This window comes from Grus americana, chromosome 1 (genome assembly GCF_028858705.1).
Source record: "Grus americana isolate bGruAme1 chromosome 1, bGruAme1.mat, whole genome shotgun sequence".
NCBI classification, from domain to species: Eukaryota; Metazoa; Chordata; class Aves; order Gruiformes; family Gruidae; genus Grus; species Grus americana.
Window position 1 is genome coordinate 87,286,880 of NC_072852.1, and position 15,990 is coordinate 87,302,869.

At 50.6% G+C, this 15,990-nt stretch overlaps 2 protein-coding genes across 3 annotated transcripts; one reads left to right on the forward strand and one right to left on the reverse strand.

Annotated features, from left to right (window-relative positions):
• Nucleotides 1-470: 470 nt before the first annotated feature.
• LOC129210314 (protein Wnt-4-like) lies at nucleotides 471-3,917 on the reverse strand. Its single transcript, XM_054836141.1, has 5 exons — nucleotides 3,536-3,917; nucleotides 2,942-3,180; nucleotides 1,937-2,068; nucleotides 1,629-1,771; nucleotides 471-938 (listed from the first exon to the last, which is right to left on the reverse strand). Exons 1-5 carry the CDS (start codon nucleotides 3,598-3,600, stop codon nucleotides 471-473), a joined length of 1,047 nt encoding a protein of 348 aa, XP_054692116.1. The 5' UTR covers nucleotides 3,601-3,917.
• Nucleotides 3,918-7,007: 3,090 nt separating this feature from the next.
• LPAR5 (lysophosphatidic acid receptor 5) lies at nucleotides 7,008-13,998 on the forward strand. 2 transcript variants are annotated; one of them, XM_054813354.1, is made up of 3 exons: nucleotides 7,008-7,268; nucleotides 12,375-13,186; nucleotides 13,337-13,998. In XM_054813354.1, exons 2-3 carry the CDS (start codon nucleotides 12,704-12,706, stop codon nucleotides 13,814-13,816), a joined length of 963 nt encoding a protein of 320 aa, XP_054669329.1. In that variant the 5' UTR covers nucleotides 7,008-7,268; nucleotides 12,375-12,703; the 3' UTR covers nucleotides 13,817-13,998. The 2 variants fall into 2 exon arrangements, with proteins under 2 accessions (XP_054669329.1, XP_054669328.1); XM_054813353.1 differs by having other exon boundaries at nucleotides 12,375-13,998.
• Nucleotides 13,999-15,990: the final 1,992 nt, after the last annotated feature.

Here is a 15,990-nt window from a genome sequence, read left to right on the forward strand (position 1 = left end):
CCCATGTGTCCACTGAGCACAAGGACTCCAGTGTGGTCTTGTCGCCTCCCAGCCCATGGGAGGGAGCAGAGCCAGGTACCCACCAGGTCCCAAACGCAGCATGTGAGGAAGGAGCTGACATATGCACTTTGCTTTCCATTGCAACTGGTTTATTTCTAAAGTTTAAGGGTTTATTGGGCCTTTGTTCTCCAACCCTCCATCCGGCAAAATAATTCAAACCACAAGAAGCCCAATGAGGCTGGTGAGAGGGTGCCGGGCAGGGAGCACCCCCAGCACCAGGCGCTGATGGCACCCCCGGCACCAGGGGCTGCTCTCCAGCAGGGCAGCAAAACCCCACGTCTCCACTCCCTCTCAGGCTGTGTGTCACTCCATACCTTCCCCTGCTTCCCCGTGTCTCTCCCCGGGCTGTCCTCTCCCCAGCTACCTTGCAGTCCCCCAGGAGCCTCCCACCACCCCAGCATGCTCCCCCCTCAGCGGCACCTGTGCACCTCCACCAGGTGCCGGCACTGCTTGCACTTGACGGAGCAGCACCAGCGAAACTTGCAGCTGCACCGCTCCACCACTTCTGCCTGAGCCGTGTGGAAGCCCCTGCCGCAGCACAGGAGCTCACAGCCATCCATGGCTGGGGATGTCCGGTTGCACTGGCGGCCGGAGGTGCCGAAGACCCCATGCCGGGGGTCCCGGTCACAGAAGTCTGGGCTGGCCAGCAGGTAGACCAAGTCATGAGCTGTGTAGGGCTTGAAGCGAGAGCTCTTGGGCACCAGGAGCTTGCGGGAACCCACCCACTTGGGGTGAACCTCCGTTGCCCCCTCGAACTTTTCCTTGAGGACGTTGCCCACCTTGCGGAAGGGAGGCATGACCTTCCAGCATGTGCGCACCTCGCAGGAACCCGACACACCATGGCATTTGCACTCCACCTTCATGTGGGCCAGGAGAGCCTGGGGAGCAGAAGGCAGCTGCCAGCCAGACCCAGGACACCCTGTTCCTTCCCCACACCTCCCATGGGGCTGGAGGGCAGGATCAGCAGAGGGGAGGGGAGGGGAGGGGAAGGGAATAAAAAAGTCTTTTCAAACCAGGATAATATGAAACAGAAGGGGATCCGCTCTGTGGGAAACAGGCTGGCTTGGGTCTATAAGAGAAATCCCTGAGGCAGGGGAAGAGATGGGAACCTGCTCTGACCCATGGGGCTGTGGGGAGGGGAACAGATCTATCCAGAGTCAGAGGATGTTCAAGGGACCAGATCTGACAGCAGCCTCATGAGAGGATGGTGACTTTGCTCAGGAGAGACTGGAGGGGCAGGGAAGCCCTTCAGAGCAGAGCGGGGAAGCTCATTTCCTTTGCATATAAGGCCAGGGGAGGTAAATCACAGCTGGGGTCTGTGAGGAAAAGGACTCGGCACAGAGGTGGGCAGGGGAGGCTGGGACACCCCTCTGTGCAGGTGAGGAGCCAGCTTGGTATGAGCGGTGCAGTGCTGGGCTGAGGAAAGGCAGCAGGACGCAGACCTGCTCTGGGAACCCGTGGTTGCCCCAAACTGCTCCTTGGGGTAAGGGGGCTGGACCGAGCTCTGCCGAGCCAGGGAGAAGCCCCTCAAGCCAGGCTTGCATCTCAGCCCTTGTTCCTGCCCTTACCTTCCTTCCAGCCCCGTTGTTGTGCAGGTTCATGAGCGCTCGGCTGGAGGAGACACCGCGGCTCCTCTCAGGGTTGTCTACGAAGGCTTGAGAAAAGGCAATCCCGTAAGACAGGTTATCAGAGCAGCCTGACCATTGGAAACCTGCAGAGGGAAATTGGCCATGAGATGAAGAGGGAGAAACCCTGAGAGGAGCTCCCAAAGGGCTGAGGGACACGGAGAAGGGAGATGTCTCCTCCCCTGGTGAGGATCTGCCCCACGGATCTTCTCCTCTGCCACCCCCTCCCTGCCACTGGCCTCCTCCTTCACCTTCGGGGCTGACTCCTCGGATCTTGCGGTCACAGCCACACTTCTCCAGCTCCCCACGGCTGCAGGCACGAGTCACAGCAAAGGCAACGCCGGCGGCAGAGATGGCGTGGATGAAAGCAGACTCCCGCGTGCCTACAGCGGGGCGAGAAATGGCACCAGTCTGCGGAGGGGGAAGGCACCGATAGGACATGGCGGGGTGGGGGGGGATGGGGAAGAGGCTGTGACTGCAGGCAGGAAGGATGTATTCAGACAGAAACTGCTCGGGAGAAATTGCTACCAGGATGCTGCAATTCCCATAGCCTGGAGCCAGCAAGGGAAGTGGCTCTGTGGGGTCCTTCTGGCTCAGTGGCCTCACCTTTGGCACCCAGCTATTCCATTGAGGGAGAGAAGTCAGCAGCCCTCATGGGAAGTGAAAGGGGAGCTTTGGTGGGGGACATCAGGGGCTGAGCCTCCCATGCAGAGGGGTTTGTCAGGGAGGACCCTGCCACCTTGTCGCTAGGAGCCAGAAAAACCCTGTCCAAAGCTCCCTGTATGGCTCCTTCTGTGCAAACACATGTAAAATCTGTTCCGTGCTGTTTTGGAGGCATAGGCAGATCCTTTTTCCCAGGCCTGCAACAAAAAGGGACTGCAGCTTCAGAGAAAAAGGTTTGATTTGAGCTGCCACTCCAAAAGGCTGGGCTGGTGACAGGGTCGGGGAGAAAATCTATCAGTCTACAGAGCTTGTACCCAGAACGGTCCAGATGGGACCAAAAAGACAAGCCTGGCCAAATGCAGAAGAAGTTTAGCCAGAATATTAATATTTGTAGCAGCACATGCATTTGTTTTAGTATGCTCTGTGTTGACAGCTCTGTCAGCATGTGGAGGAAGGCACTGGCCACTCTTGGGCTGGTTCTACTGTGGCACTTGAACACTAGCCCAGGAAAGGCTGATGTGTCAAGGGGAGCCTGTGGGCATACTGAAAAGACCTCATGCCAACTCTGCCTGCACTGTCTCCCCCTCACTGACCTTGGATGGTAACCTTGCCGAAGACCTGCAGCCCCTGCAGGGTGGAACAGTTCCACCGGCGAGAGTGAAACTGGTGCTGGCACTCCTCAACAGCCAGCTCCGCACCTCGCTTCACCGCATCCATGGCTTCCACCTGCTGCCGGCAAATGCGGACCTGCCCTTCTACCAGCCCCGTCAGACCCTCGCAGCCACTGGGGTCTTGGAGAACCGCCCGCAGAGAAGGCTGCTTAGCCAGGTACCTGTGGGGCAGGGAAGATATTCAGTCGCAGATGGGCTAGAGCCAAGGCCATGTCTCTGCAGGACTAGCCCTCTATAGCCTTATTTTAGAGTGGAAACGGGGCAGGGAAGGGGATGTGCTGCCTCTTGTCTGTGCAAAGTTGGACATTCCTGCTCCCCATCCTGGTCTGCGTCTGTTCAGCTTCACCATCCCTCTCCCTTCCTGCTCCCAGAAACACCCCTCCTAATGTGCTGCCTTTGGGTTGCCCAGGTTCCTTCTTCCAACCTTTTCTCGCAGATCCATCTGTTTTCTTGGGAGACAGCACCTCCCCAGGGGGACTTTCCTATCCAGACAACACAAGTGCAAAGTGTACTTACAGCCAGGTCACAGCAAGGACGTGGTGCACAGGGATCAGCACCACGTACAGCCACACCATCTCCATCCTGTCCCCGGCAAAACTTCACCTTCAGCCACAGTGCAGCAGCCACCTGAATTCCCTCCTGCGACCGCCGCCTGCCTGTGCCCGACAGTCGCTCTCACAGCAGCTCCAGCCCAGCACTGCAAAGCACAGGTAGACCCTGCCCTGGGCAATGACCATGGGCTGCCCTGGTGTGCCTGCCAGCATCGGAGACCCAGTAGCCCACAGAAGCCTGGCAGGCTGGCCCTGTGAGGACGTCCACACCGGTGCTGTTCCCTACCTACAGTGTGGGCAGCAGCGTGGAAGAGCTCTGAACTAGGGCTCTGGGGTGGACATCCGTCGGAGGGAACTCACATGGTGGGGGACAGCATCAGTGTCAGACCCTCGGTCTCTGCCATCCCATCAGCAATCTGGTTGTCTTCCTCTCCAGTCAAGTCACTTCATCAGCAAGAAGCAGCCCAAGACCCAGTCAGCAGCAGATAGAGCCTTCCACGCAAGAAAAACCTGGCAGCACCAAGCAGCTGTCGCTAGACCCACCAGCTCATCATCGCTTTGTCACCAAGCCCTTTGGGGAGCCAGACAGTTTCCTTGCAGTGACAGCTCATGGGAGCAGAGAGGGGAAGACCTGCTGCCTCTCTCATCCCCAGCTGCTGTCCTTGAGGACCCTCCCTCATCTGCCTCCTCCAGGCTGGAGATTCTTCTTTACTACCCTGCAGCCCACATAGCTACAGCAAACAGACACAGCCCGGCTGCGCCCTGGTTCTCTTAACTCTTTCCCTGGCAGCTCTCCCTTCACCCCCCTCGTTTTCTTCCCCAAAGCAAGAGGGATAGTCCTTGCCCTTCTTCTAAGTAGCCATAATGGAGTGGCTGTCCCTCTTCACAGTGGGTAGCCCTTTCCTAAAAGCCCCTGAGAGTCCAAGAAAATGTGAGTTGTGTGACTGGAGAGCTGAAATGTCCTGGGAGAACAGACTGCCGTTCCCCCAGCAGGCCTGGGAAGTGCCACCTGTCCCCACCACCCCAGAAGGTGAAACTCCTTATACAGCCTGGAGGTTTCTGCTTTACCTGTCTGAATCATTCAGAAAGTGACACACAGCTGCTCTGGCCCTGCCACGGTTCTTCCACCATGGCCCCACATGTGGGTGTGCTGGTTTTGGCTGGGATAGAGTTAACTTTCTTCATAGTAGCTAGTATGGGGCTGTGTTTCGGATTTGTGCTGAAAACAGTGTTGCTAACACAGGGATGTTTTAGTAACTGCTGAGCAGTGCTTACCCAGAGTCAAGGCCTTTTCTGCTTCTCACATGGCCCCAACAGGGAGGAGGCTGGGGGTGCACAAGGAGTTGGGAGGGGACACAGCTGGGACAGCTGACACCAATTGACTAAAGGGATATTCCATACCATATGACGTCATGCTCAGCATACAAAGCTGGGGGAAGAAGAAGGAAGGGGGAGACATTCGGAGCAATGATGTTTGTCTTCCCAGGTAACCGTTACCTCTGATGGAGCCCTGCTGTCCTGGAGATGGCTGAACACCTGCCTGCCAATGAGAAGTGGCAAATGAGTTCCTAGTTTTTGCTTTGCTTGCGCATGCGGCTTTTGCTTTACCTATTAAACTGTCTTTATCTCAACCCACAAGTTTTCTCACTTTCACTCTTCTGATTCTCTCCCTCATCCCGCCGGAGGGGGAGTGAGTGAGCGGCTGCATGGGGCTGAGCTGCTGGCTGGGATTAAACCAGGACAGTGGGTTAACCCCTTCGCTGCGCTCTTCCACATTTCCTTGCACAACGAGGTCTGAAGAGCACTGGGGTTTATCAGTCATCCTTTCAAACCTGAGCAGCCCCTCTGTTACAGCACACTTTCCACCTCTCTCCTTGCCTTCCCAGCTCCCTGTGTCCCTCATTCTGTTGGGTCCTTGCTCGTGGTTTCTGGAGTCAGTACTCCGGGGCGACAGGCATGTTGGGATCTGCAGCATCAGGGTGTAGCCTCCAACACACACCCCAGTGATCTGGTCTTACCTGCTGTCGACTCAGACAGCGGTGAGGAAACGCTGAGGGTTGCGCTGCTCTTCCCCACGAGCTGAGCTTCCAAGACACAGCGAGGGGCAGAGGTGTGAGAGGGAGAAACAGAGTTCGCAGGCTGATGCACTGAGACCCAGTGAGGTGAGTGAACCTGGCTGGGTGAGGGATGCTGCGGGGCAGCGCAGGTTTGCAGGCTAGGCTGAGTGCCACCGTGTCCTCCTCTTCCGACACAGACATTAGAGCCAGAACTGCCAGGCTCAGCCAGGTGTGTGCACATGTGTGCAGGGAGTGAGGGCTGCAGGGCAGGGGAAGGTTCCCACAGAGGGTGTCAGAGACTCCTTTTGCAAAGGGAGAAGGAAACACACACACACACTCCAGTATATCTGCAAGCCTTTATTGGTACCAGAGCCTTAACAGGAACTGAAGAGACACAAAAGCTGTGAGAACAAAGATCCCAGAAACTAGGAAGTGAGAAAGGGGGTCTGGTTAAAAAAGAGAGGCACTAAAAAGGAGCAGGGTGAGATCAGTGGCTCGGGTACTATTGTACCCTCCAAGGATTTATGAGCAGCAGGAACATATATCCCTTGGTGTGTCACTCCCTGAATGAGGACGCAATGATGGCAAAACAAGGGAGGCAGGGAGTGAGAAAGTCAAACACCAGCAGTAACAGCCAGCAGGCAGAGGATCTGGGCAGGGGCTGCAGAGAAAGAGGAAGCCCACAAGCACGGCACCTACTTCTCGGGGCAGCTGCTCCTGGGGAAGGACGACAGTAGAATTTGGAGTGTCCCCATGACTCACGTCTTCTTCCAGGTGTGCTGGGACAAGCAAAGCAGAAATAGGACTTGAAGCAACAGGGCACCAGATGGGCTCTGCAGAAGGGCAGAGCCCTCCCCAGCTGCACTTGGTGATGCTAGGTCACAGATGTGCTGCTAAATCAGCCCTTGCGCTTAGCACCGTGCCTCTTGTAGCCTTGAATGACAGGGACTGACTTCTGTGGCAAACATGCCTTTGCACTGACACCTCTTCAGACCTGGGTCCTTTCTGGGTCCCTGACACATGCCAGCAGTGCACAGTTGGGCCCCTGGGCAGGAACTCATCCCCAAAGCACCCAAGCCCATGGGATTGACAGGACTCTCAGCCTTTGAGCTGGCCAGTGGTTAAATTAACTCTGCTCTCGCTTCTTGTATTTCACTTCTACCTCCTGTTTGGCAATGTTTTGGGGAGGGAAATGTTATTATCTTTTCCTGTCAGTCCTTGGGGTGGCTGAGTTAGCATGGGAGCAAAGATGAGCAAGTATTTGGCACTATGACCCAGGGCAGGTCTCCTCAGTTGCAAGGACATGTGGGTGTTTCTTCTTTCACGATTACATTTGCTTTCATAGGATGTGTTTTAGCTTATCAGCTTTGGATAGCAAAGTTCACGTTTATGTGGGCAGCCAGAAGTACATCAGGAAGTGAGAAAGGAGGGGAGATGAACTGCAGCATGACAGATGTAGAACCAGCTATGGTACGGTAGGGCATGGCTGTGATTTGGATGAGCAAGTAGGCAAAGACCCCACCTGATTCTGTTTTTAATCAAGCTGCTTGAAGTTTTGGTGCCTGGATCAAGACCTCTGCAGTGACAGTGATCACTAGCCAGCAAGCCAGCATGTACCCTTGGCTCTTCACCAGCAGAGAGGTAAGCGAGACGGCAACATGTGGAGAGCTGGGTGGTCTGGGCACACTGGGCATTGGTCCCCGCCAGCTGCTGCGCGTGTGCTGCCAGACCTGACCATGGGGCACTGGGGAACCCTCTACGCCTCTTCAGTTGCCTGGTGAACCTAGTAAGGCAAATCTCAGTGTTTATTAAAATGGAGGCTTTCTTTGGGATTCTGTGATGCTAAAAGCACGGGCAGCCTGCAAAGTTTACTTGCCAAGGTGCCCACAATGAAAGTCCTCTTCCACGGGGCTCTCGGGAGATGAAGGAGGGGGTGACACCTCTAGAGAGTATGCAGAAGTAGTGTGATCAGACCTCATAAGTTAAATACGGAGGTCTCAGCTTTGATGTCATGTATCCCTCATTAAAAACAAGCCATCCTAAGTCTTGAATGTCTTCATGGTTCTAATCATCACAATAATGTAATTTCTTGGTTAGAAAAAAGGTGAAAAGTGTGGCTTAAATATCATCTACAGCAGGTAAAAAGCATCCACATTTATGAAAAATATGCCTTTGATTTCTAAAGCAAAGTTGGGTGGGTTTTTTTAATGTTTGGTGTGCTTTTTGTTACTTCCTCTTGGTTTCAGATTTACTAAACGTGCTTGTGCAGTTCATGTTTTCAGCTACACTGCTCTGCACCCCAATGCCACATTCTCTGTCTGCATCCCCAGGGCAGCCCCAAAGTGCTCCAGGCTTTAAATGTCAAGTGACCCAGAAACATTGACCCTGTGGCATGCTTGGCAAGATTTTTCTAGCTGTCTTTTTCCACCTCATTTCTCAGCTCCATGCATAACCCTGTGTCCCACCACACTGTGCTCCTTCGTCATTTTTGCGGTGCTACGAAGGCAGTGGCTATTGGTGAGATGATAGTGTCAGGAGAGAAGATGCCCAGGACAGGCAGGGAGATGCCAGGCATACATCTCATCTCAGGGCACACCTGCCTGTTCCAGGCCCTGTATGCAAGTACAGCTTGGGTTTCTCATGCCCCAGAAGAAAAAAAATTCAAAATCCCCATGGGATTTGCACGTGCTGTGGGGAGGACTTCTTGCCTAGCAGCTCTTTTGCTGCCTCTGGGGACAGGTGCCCACCCTGGGGCCAACCTCTGGCTTGTCTCAGTCCGGCACCCCACGCCAGCCAGAGCCCTGGGCAGCTCCCAAGCAACCAGGGGAGGCACATGGCTGTCGTCCGAGTGGGGTGGTCACGGGCGGAGGGGGTGGGGTGGAAGGGGAGGATACTGCATTCTTTACAACTGTTTTTTGGGTTGTCTGCCCATCCTCCAGCATCACAGTCTCCTCTCCTCTCAGGCAGCAGCAGCAGCAGCAGCAGCAGCAGTCAACGTTGCCCCCATCTCACACCTATACCAACACTGCTTCCTCCCTCACTGGTGTTTTCCCTTCCTTCCATTTTCTGCAGCTCTTCCTCCCCTGCAGCAGTTGCTCGTAGTGTGTGTGTACACACGCACACACAGAGACGTGTACATGTGTCATGTCTATGTCATTATCCCTGTCCCCCCTCCCAGAGCAAAAATACTAGCAACAAATTAATTTTCCACCTTAAAAAAGAAAAAAGTATGTACCTAGGGTAGCATCTGTAGTTTGAATTGCTCTTTTCTAACCCTGCTGGAGAAAAGGCCATGGTTTGGGCAGATGGCCTTCAGGAGCTCATATTGATCTTCACTGAGAGGTAAAAAGGTGCTTCTTCCACTTCCTGGGACACATAAGGTCAGTCACCAAACAGAGAGTTCCTTCAGGATTTCAAGACAGCATCTCATCATGAGGAGAAGGAGGATGATTCAGCCATGGTACCATTGCCTCCTTACACAGCTGATGACTTGCAATCCCTCAGCAGCTTTTGTGTAGAGCAATGAGTACTTGAGGTTCTTTTAGAGGCAGCCACAAAGAACACGGTCTGTGGCTCTCAAGCATTAACTAACAAGGATAATCCAACCAGTTTCAGCTCTTCTGTCTCCCTGCTACCAGCCTGCTTTACTCATAGCTTTTCTTTTTTGGTGAGGGACAGTCAAAATAGTACCTCCAGAGCTCTGCAGAGAAACGCTCCATTCCCGCAACTTCATCTCTCCAAAGATTGTGCACGTACGCATCTCATTTCAGGCCTCTGAGATCCTGATTACAGTACCTGTTATGTCAAATTTGAGACTATCAGCTTAGACTCAATAACATCACCGCTAGTGGATTCTCGCTTCTGTGTTTCCATCCACCCACCCCAGAAAAATCCCCTCAAAAAAACCCAATATATTTTCCACTCTCAGTGATCTTTGCTGCCAGTTTAGAACTCTGCTGTTTGGTGTCTTGAAGGCTGAAGGTCTAGTATGTAAGGAAAGACCACTCATAAAAAAAAGAAAAGGTGATGGTGGGCAAAAAAAATAAATTCATTTCTTGTCCTGGTGTTTGTGGCAGGAAAGCCTGGGAGATTTCCACAGCAGAGATTCTCGTTATGGGAAAATTCATCAAAGGACTGTCTCAAATCAAAATGATGGTAGGAATGGTTATGGAGCAGCAATATGATCTAAGCAGTGTCTGAAACCACGTGGCTTCTACCCCAGAAGTCCGAAAACAACTGAAGGGTGAAAGACCTGACTAACTGTGGTGTAGAAACATTTGCTTAAAACTGCTTTTAAAGTCTCACTAGCAGACACAATTTGAGAAAAGGCTCTTGGGGGATTTCAGACCAGGGAGCTTCATGTCTGTGTTGAACAAATTAGTAGAAGCTATAATCAAGGAAAAAATCAGTTGGCATGCAGTCAGATCTAATTACTGGGGAAGAGTCATCATGGCTTTTATAAAGGGATGCTGTGCCTCGCAGTCCTTTGAAGGAATCAACAAGCATGTGAACAGTGACCCGTGTGGATTTCCAAAAGGCTTTCAAAAGGGTTCTCGCCAATGCTGCTTAAAGACATTTAGAAAAAAAGGTTCCTACCTGGATAAAAAGTGCCTAAAAGATAAGACAGAGAATGGGGGTAGATGGTTGATTTTCTCAGTGTAGTTCTAAGACACCAGTGCTGGAGCTTGGGCTGTTTGACTTATTCATGAGGGATGAATAATGAAATAACAAATCTGTTGGAGACACAAAATTATTCAAGTCAGAAAAGATGAGGGTTGGCTGCAAAGAACTGCAGAGATTAAGAGAAGTGTGAGTGACTGGCCTTAAAATAACAGCTGAAATTTCATCTAGCTAAGTGATGAGAAAAACCAATCTGAACTGACCATTACCCCTTGCAAACAAGATCTGCGCCTACTCAACTTAGTGCATCCATATTACCAACCTTGTGTGCGTTTTGAGCACCCCACCACAGGGCTCACAAAGGCTGTAGCAGAAGTGGAAAGGCTCTGAGAAGGGCAACAAGGACAGAACGGCTCCTCTGCAAGGAACAACCATGAAGACAATGACCCTTTAGCCTCAAAAAAAAAAAAAAGGTACTGAGGGGGAACATGGTAGACGTTTATAAAATCATCAGTGATAAGGTGAAGGTGAATAGGGATGTTTTTTCCCACTGTCTTTTCCACTACTAAAACTAGGAACTGGATCTCATCTATACAATGAGTATAGAAAGTGGTTCTTCACCTGAGATGCGATTAAGCTGTGGAACTCCTTGGCACTCCTGGAACTGGATGTTGTAGATGGTAAATTTTGCATGGACCCAAAAAGCGACTGGAAAAAAATCATGAAAGTAAATTCCCTGAGGACTACTGAATACAAATAGGTCACCTCTGGCTCAGGAAATCCTTGGGCTACAATATGCTGGAAGCAGGAAGACAACCTGATGGAGCATAACTATATGATCACACTGTTCTTACATGATTTGAGACAGAATGCTAGTTGTAGCTAGATTGCTGATCTCACACAGTATGGACCGTGCTTACATATTATGTATTTTCTAGAGATGTTTATTGAATACCTCTTGTACCACATGTTAGAGCAGGGCATGGCCTCTCAGAGTCTCAGTCTCACTCACTTTGTCTTGGTCAAGACGAAGGTCTCACCAATCTGTTCAGTCTGCAGTCATTGGAAAGTTTTGGCTCTAGCGAAACCTGCCATGCCTCACTGTGAGAAGCTAACTCTGTCCTCTTCCAGTAACCACCCTGAAGGTATAGGGATGCTGCTATTATATCCCCTGGAGCCTTCTCTTCCCCAGCTGAACAAGTGCAGTTCCCTCAGCATCTCCTCATGGGGCAAGTGCTCCAGCCCCCTGACCTTTTTGGTGGCCTTCCACTGGACTTGCTCCAGTTGATCAATGTTTGGCAGGGCAGTGCTACCATTAGTATCTAGAGTGGTTACCAGCCTCACATCACTTTGGAGTCACAGGTATGTATGTCCACATGAGTCCCACAGCTCTTCCAGCTTTACTGTGTGCTCCCTTACCTGGGTGTGCTGCTCTATGTTTGTGGTACACAGGCTGCTTCATGCTTTATGGTGTTGTAAGCAAGAAAATTATCTGAGGACATCCAATCCAAATAGGCACCACTGGTCCCATGCAAGAGAGAACACCAAAGGAACTGTATGAATGTAAGCAAAGTAAGGAACTCCAACTAGCTGAGGCTCAGGTTTGTATGGGTTGTTTCACCTAGGAAAAGAAGCTGGGGTGGAGTCAAATCTAACTGTAGTATAATTTTTTTTATCTGCAATGGATGTGCAAAGTCCTGTTTCTCTGATATAAAACAATACTATGTGGTTTTTATTTTAGGTTCCTTCCAGTCAGCATTTTTCCCTCAAAATGCTTGCTTTCTTCTTTTTCTTTCTCTCTCTCTCTTTTCCTGGAGCTGCCTTAACTACTTTCCCTGTGCGCTATTGTGCTGCCCCTTTCTTGTATACATGTGCTCTCAGCAGTGATCAAAGCAACGTGTATTTTCTAGGGCTGAGCGATAAATGATTCTGTACAACAATTACCTTCTCTGTGCTCTGGCTTCTTCTGCCATGTAATTACTCACTTTTCTACTGTCCATTTTTCTTAGTCTTTTGGTTTCTTTGTGAGTTCTTGCAGCAGAAGCCATCATGGTGGGATTTTGACCTTTCAAGAGATTTCCCCCTTCTCACTTAAACTCTTCTGTCTTGGTCTTCCACTCTGACCAGGAATTGTGCTGACATTCAGCAACTGGCAATGACCCTCCATCACATCAGCTTCCCCATAACCACTGGAAAGAATTGCTGAACTAGAGGCGGAAGCTGACTCTAGCTGACTACGTTACCATCCCTGCCAGATGACTACTGACCAGCAATCCAAAGCAGCACCACTCAAGAGAGAGATGTCCTCATCTACCTCCCAGCTGCAGATGAGAGGAATGATCTGCTTATAGCTTCTTAGAGGGGAATGACTTCTCCCAGTGCTTTTCTTTGTGCCTCCTTAGCCTGCCAACAGGCTCAGCCATCTCTGTGAGACCCTCCCCTGATCCCTGCAGGGCATGTCATTGTCCAATGCATCTCAGACATGCAAGGATTACAGTTTCAACCACCGCCTCCTCCTCCCTGGCTACACCCTGATATTCATTACAGGTTTGATGCTGAACGTGACAGCCCTATGGATATTCATCCGCTACCTGCGCCTGAAGTCTGTAGTGATGATCTACATGTTCAACCTGGCCATGAGCGACCTCATCTTCACGCTCCCTCTGCCGCTGAGACTCTACTACTATTTCAACCACCACTGGCCCTTTGGTAACACCCTGTGCCAGGTGTCTGGCTCTGTCTTCCAGATCAACATGTATGGTAGCTGCCTCTTCCTCATGTGCATCAACCTGGATCGCTATGTCGCCATTGTCCACCCACTTCGCTGGCGGCATGTGCGGCGCCCCAAGGTGGCCAAGATCCTTTGCCTGATGGTCTGGGTTGTGATCTTCATGGGCTCCATCCCCACCGCCATAGTCCACAAGCAAAACCACTGTGAGGTACTGAACCAGACCATTTATCTGTGCTTTGAAAGCTTTAGTGACAACATGTGGCAGAATAACCTCTTCCCCCTAGTTGTCCTGGCTGAAATCTTGGGGTTTCTCCTGCCTCTCAGCTCTGTGACATACTGCTCAATTCGGATCTTTCAGGAGCTCTGCCAGGACGGCCAGACAAAGACCCTACGACAACAGAAGACCGTCCGTCTCCTCTTGGTCAATCTGGTCATCTTCATCATCTGTTTTGTGCCTTACAACACTACCCTGGCAGTTTATGGGATGATAAAGGCCCAGGTGATTAAGGTTGAGAAAGAAACACAGGCCTCTGTGCGCCAAGTGTTAATCATGACAATGCTGTTGGCCAGCATGAACTGCACGCTGGACCCCCTCATCTACTACTTTAGTACTGAGGGTTTCCGTAACACCTTTAAGAAACTGCGGCGAGGACAAGCCTGGGACTCAGATACAGGGATACTTAAGAATCAGGTTGTGGAGAATAAGTCAACCCGAGACCATGCTGTCTCCAAAGTAAAACAGTTCCGAGCTGAAAACTTTATCCGTCCCAATGAATCTTTGCCATCACTTCCTACTGCAGTATTTTTGAATGGCCCTATTGAGGACTCAGAAATATAACCACAGAAAGGTCATACCGTTGCAGTGTCACCCATTCAATAATTACAGCAAGACTGTGGGAAACAGCTCAGGGTAACTTAGCAAACTGTTTGAGGGAGCACAGCAGACTGTATGTGGGTGAACGTGATGATACAAGCTGAAGGATGAAAGGTTGTTTTGAATAAACAGAGATGTCTTGGTGACATGGTCTCACCTAATTCTTTTGGTACAGGAAACATAGTGGGGAACGAGGACTTGAAACAAACCTAGCATGTCTGGGTCTGGTCAGCACAGATTCCTATAGCAAATCCATCCTGCCTGAGCACCTCGTGGCTGCACTGTGGTGTGAAGCAGTTCCAGGGATAATCAAAGCACAGATACGGTACTCACTGTTAACAGAGTGAATTTAGTAGTAATGACTGAGGGAAACTGTTGGCTTTGTAACTAGGTGCTTCAATTTAAGTCCAACTCAGGACACCTAAATAAGCGTCTTAATTTTCCAGAAGAGTTGAAGCAGTTAGCAACCCTTGTTGAGGTCAAAGAGAATAGCTGAGTGCTTAGTACTCTTGTGGAAAATAGGCTCCTAATTGTATAGTAAGTCACAGACCTTAGCAAAACAACCTTTAGGAGGTATGTCAAATGTGCTTGTGCAGCTGTACATACACACACATGCAGCACAATGGCTATAAAATTACCTAAAGCAAAATGGCTTGGGAAACACTAGCACACTTAAAATATGCCCAGCATTCATAATGGCCCTGGAAAACAGAGAAGGATACCAATACTGTCGTTGTTTCTGAAGATCACACTGACATTAGTGCTTTGCACTTTCTTGTCGCTTGGCCATAGGGTGATTTATTTTAGGTCTGAGTGATTTTCACTGTTAAAAAGAAATGATGTCACAGAATGAGGTTGTGGTGAAATATATTTGCTTGCCCTGTTTATACATGCTTTTTTAGCCAGCACTGTATGCGAAAGCCCTATAAATCTCCCCAGAAGCAAGAGACACAGCTGTACACAGGCAGTGCCAGAAACCCCAGTTATTCACTCCTGCTAGTGACCAAGGGATGCCTTTCCGCCTGCACTGCAAGACAGCCTCTCTGTGGCTTCCAGCAGGACTCAGGCTATCCCAAAGTGGGTCCATTATGATATATTTCAATTTTTTTGGAAAATGTGAAAGTGAAAGTGACAAGAAATGCTGTTCAGAATAAAGTCCTGGTTCTTCGACTTCTAAATTAGCAATGAATCTTACTTCAAGTCCCTACCTCATGACTGCTGTGGGAATAAATGTATTGCAGTGCATCATGGTTTTGTGTTACACTACAGTTTAGGAGACACAGGGTTTTAAATCCATCTTTCCAGTCTCCCTTGAAGACCTTCTCTTTTACTACAGGTGATTGTAGAAGCAAGTCTTCAAGGAGACCTGTAGAAGATGATGAGGCTCTCCACAGAGATATCCTTGTGTCACAGGCTGCCTTGGAAGACTTGCCCTAGGTAGGGCAGCTCTGTTCCCTTTCTCTGCCCATGCATCACCAGCAGACCAGCCTTGAAATATGGCTGCAGATGAAGGACATTTAATGGTGTCTGAGAGATGCGGTGAGAGAGGTGGAGGAGGGCTTGCAGGGCAGTAGGTATTTCTATTTTGAAAATTCAGGACTGCCATGTAAATGTGAATCATTTGTGACACAGTGCAGCTGGAGAGGAAACAAAGTGTGTGCACACCTTCTGCTAGGGTCTCATGTTACCCTTTCATTCTGGGATTTATGGGGTAGCGTATTGCAGCAGCTGCACTACTGTCCATTTCCATATCTTCCTCAACCTTCCTCCTTCCTACTCCCTTTCCTTGTCCCTGTTCCTCTGGCCCTTTCTCCTTTCCCCAGATCTAATACACCATGCACCTCTGCATCAACACCATGTCTTCACTGCTATGTTTTCTTCCCTGCCCAGCAAAGCTGATTTTTTTTCTTTCCTTTAACTTGGCTAGAGCACTGTCATAGACTCACAGAAAGATTTGGGTGGGAAGGGACCTCCAGAGGTCTCTACCCCAACTCCCTGCTCACAGCAGGTTGTTGGGGGCAGCGAGGGCTGGTTGTTCCCCAAAGGAAGGGGCTTCCCCAGCAAGGTCCCCATCCCACAGCACCTGAGCAAGGTGAGCACAGCAGGTACGATGATGGTAGCCAAGTTCAGCTAAGAAT

What these genes read in the sequence shown, in the direction of transcription:
- LOC129210314 (XM_054836141.1), bottom strand. Translation starts at nt 3,600, where the DNA reads ATGGAGATGGTGTGGCTGTACGTGGTGCTGATCCCTGTGCACCACGTC. An exon ending in CGGCAAGGTTACCATCCAAG is followed by an intron (nt 2,069 to 2,941) that starts GTCAGTGAGGGG and finishes GCCCCGCTGTAG; the next exon opens with GCACGCGGGAGTCTGCTTTC. An exon ending in CCGAGGAGTCAGCCCCGAAG is followed by an intron (nt 1,772 to 1,936) that starts GTGAAGGAGGAG and finishes TTCCCTCTGCAG; the next exon opens with GTTTCCAATGGTCAGGCTGC.
- LPAR5 (XM_054813353.1), top strand. Translation starts at nt 12,704, where the DNA reads ATGTCATTGTCCAATGCATCTCAGACATGCAAGGATTACAGTTTCAAC.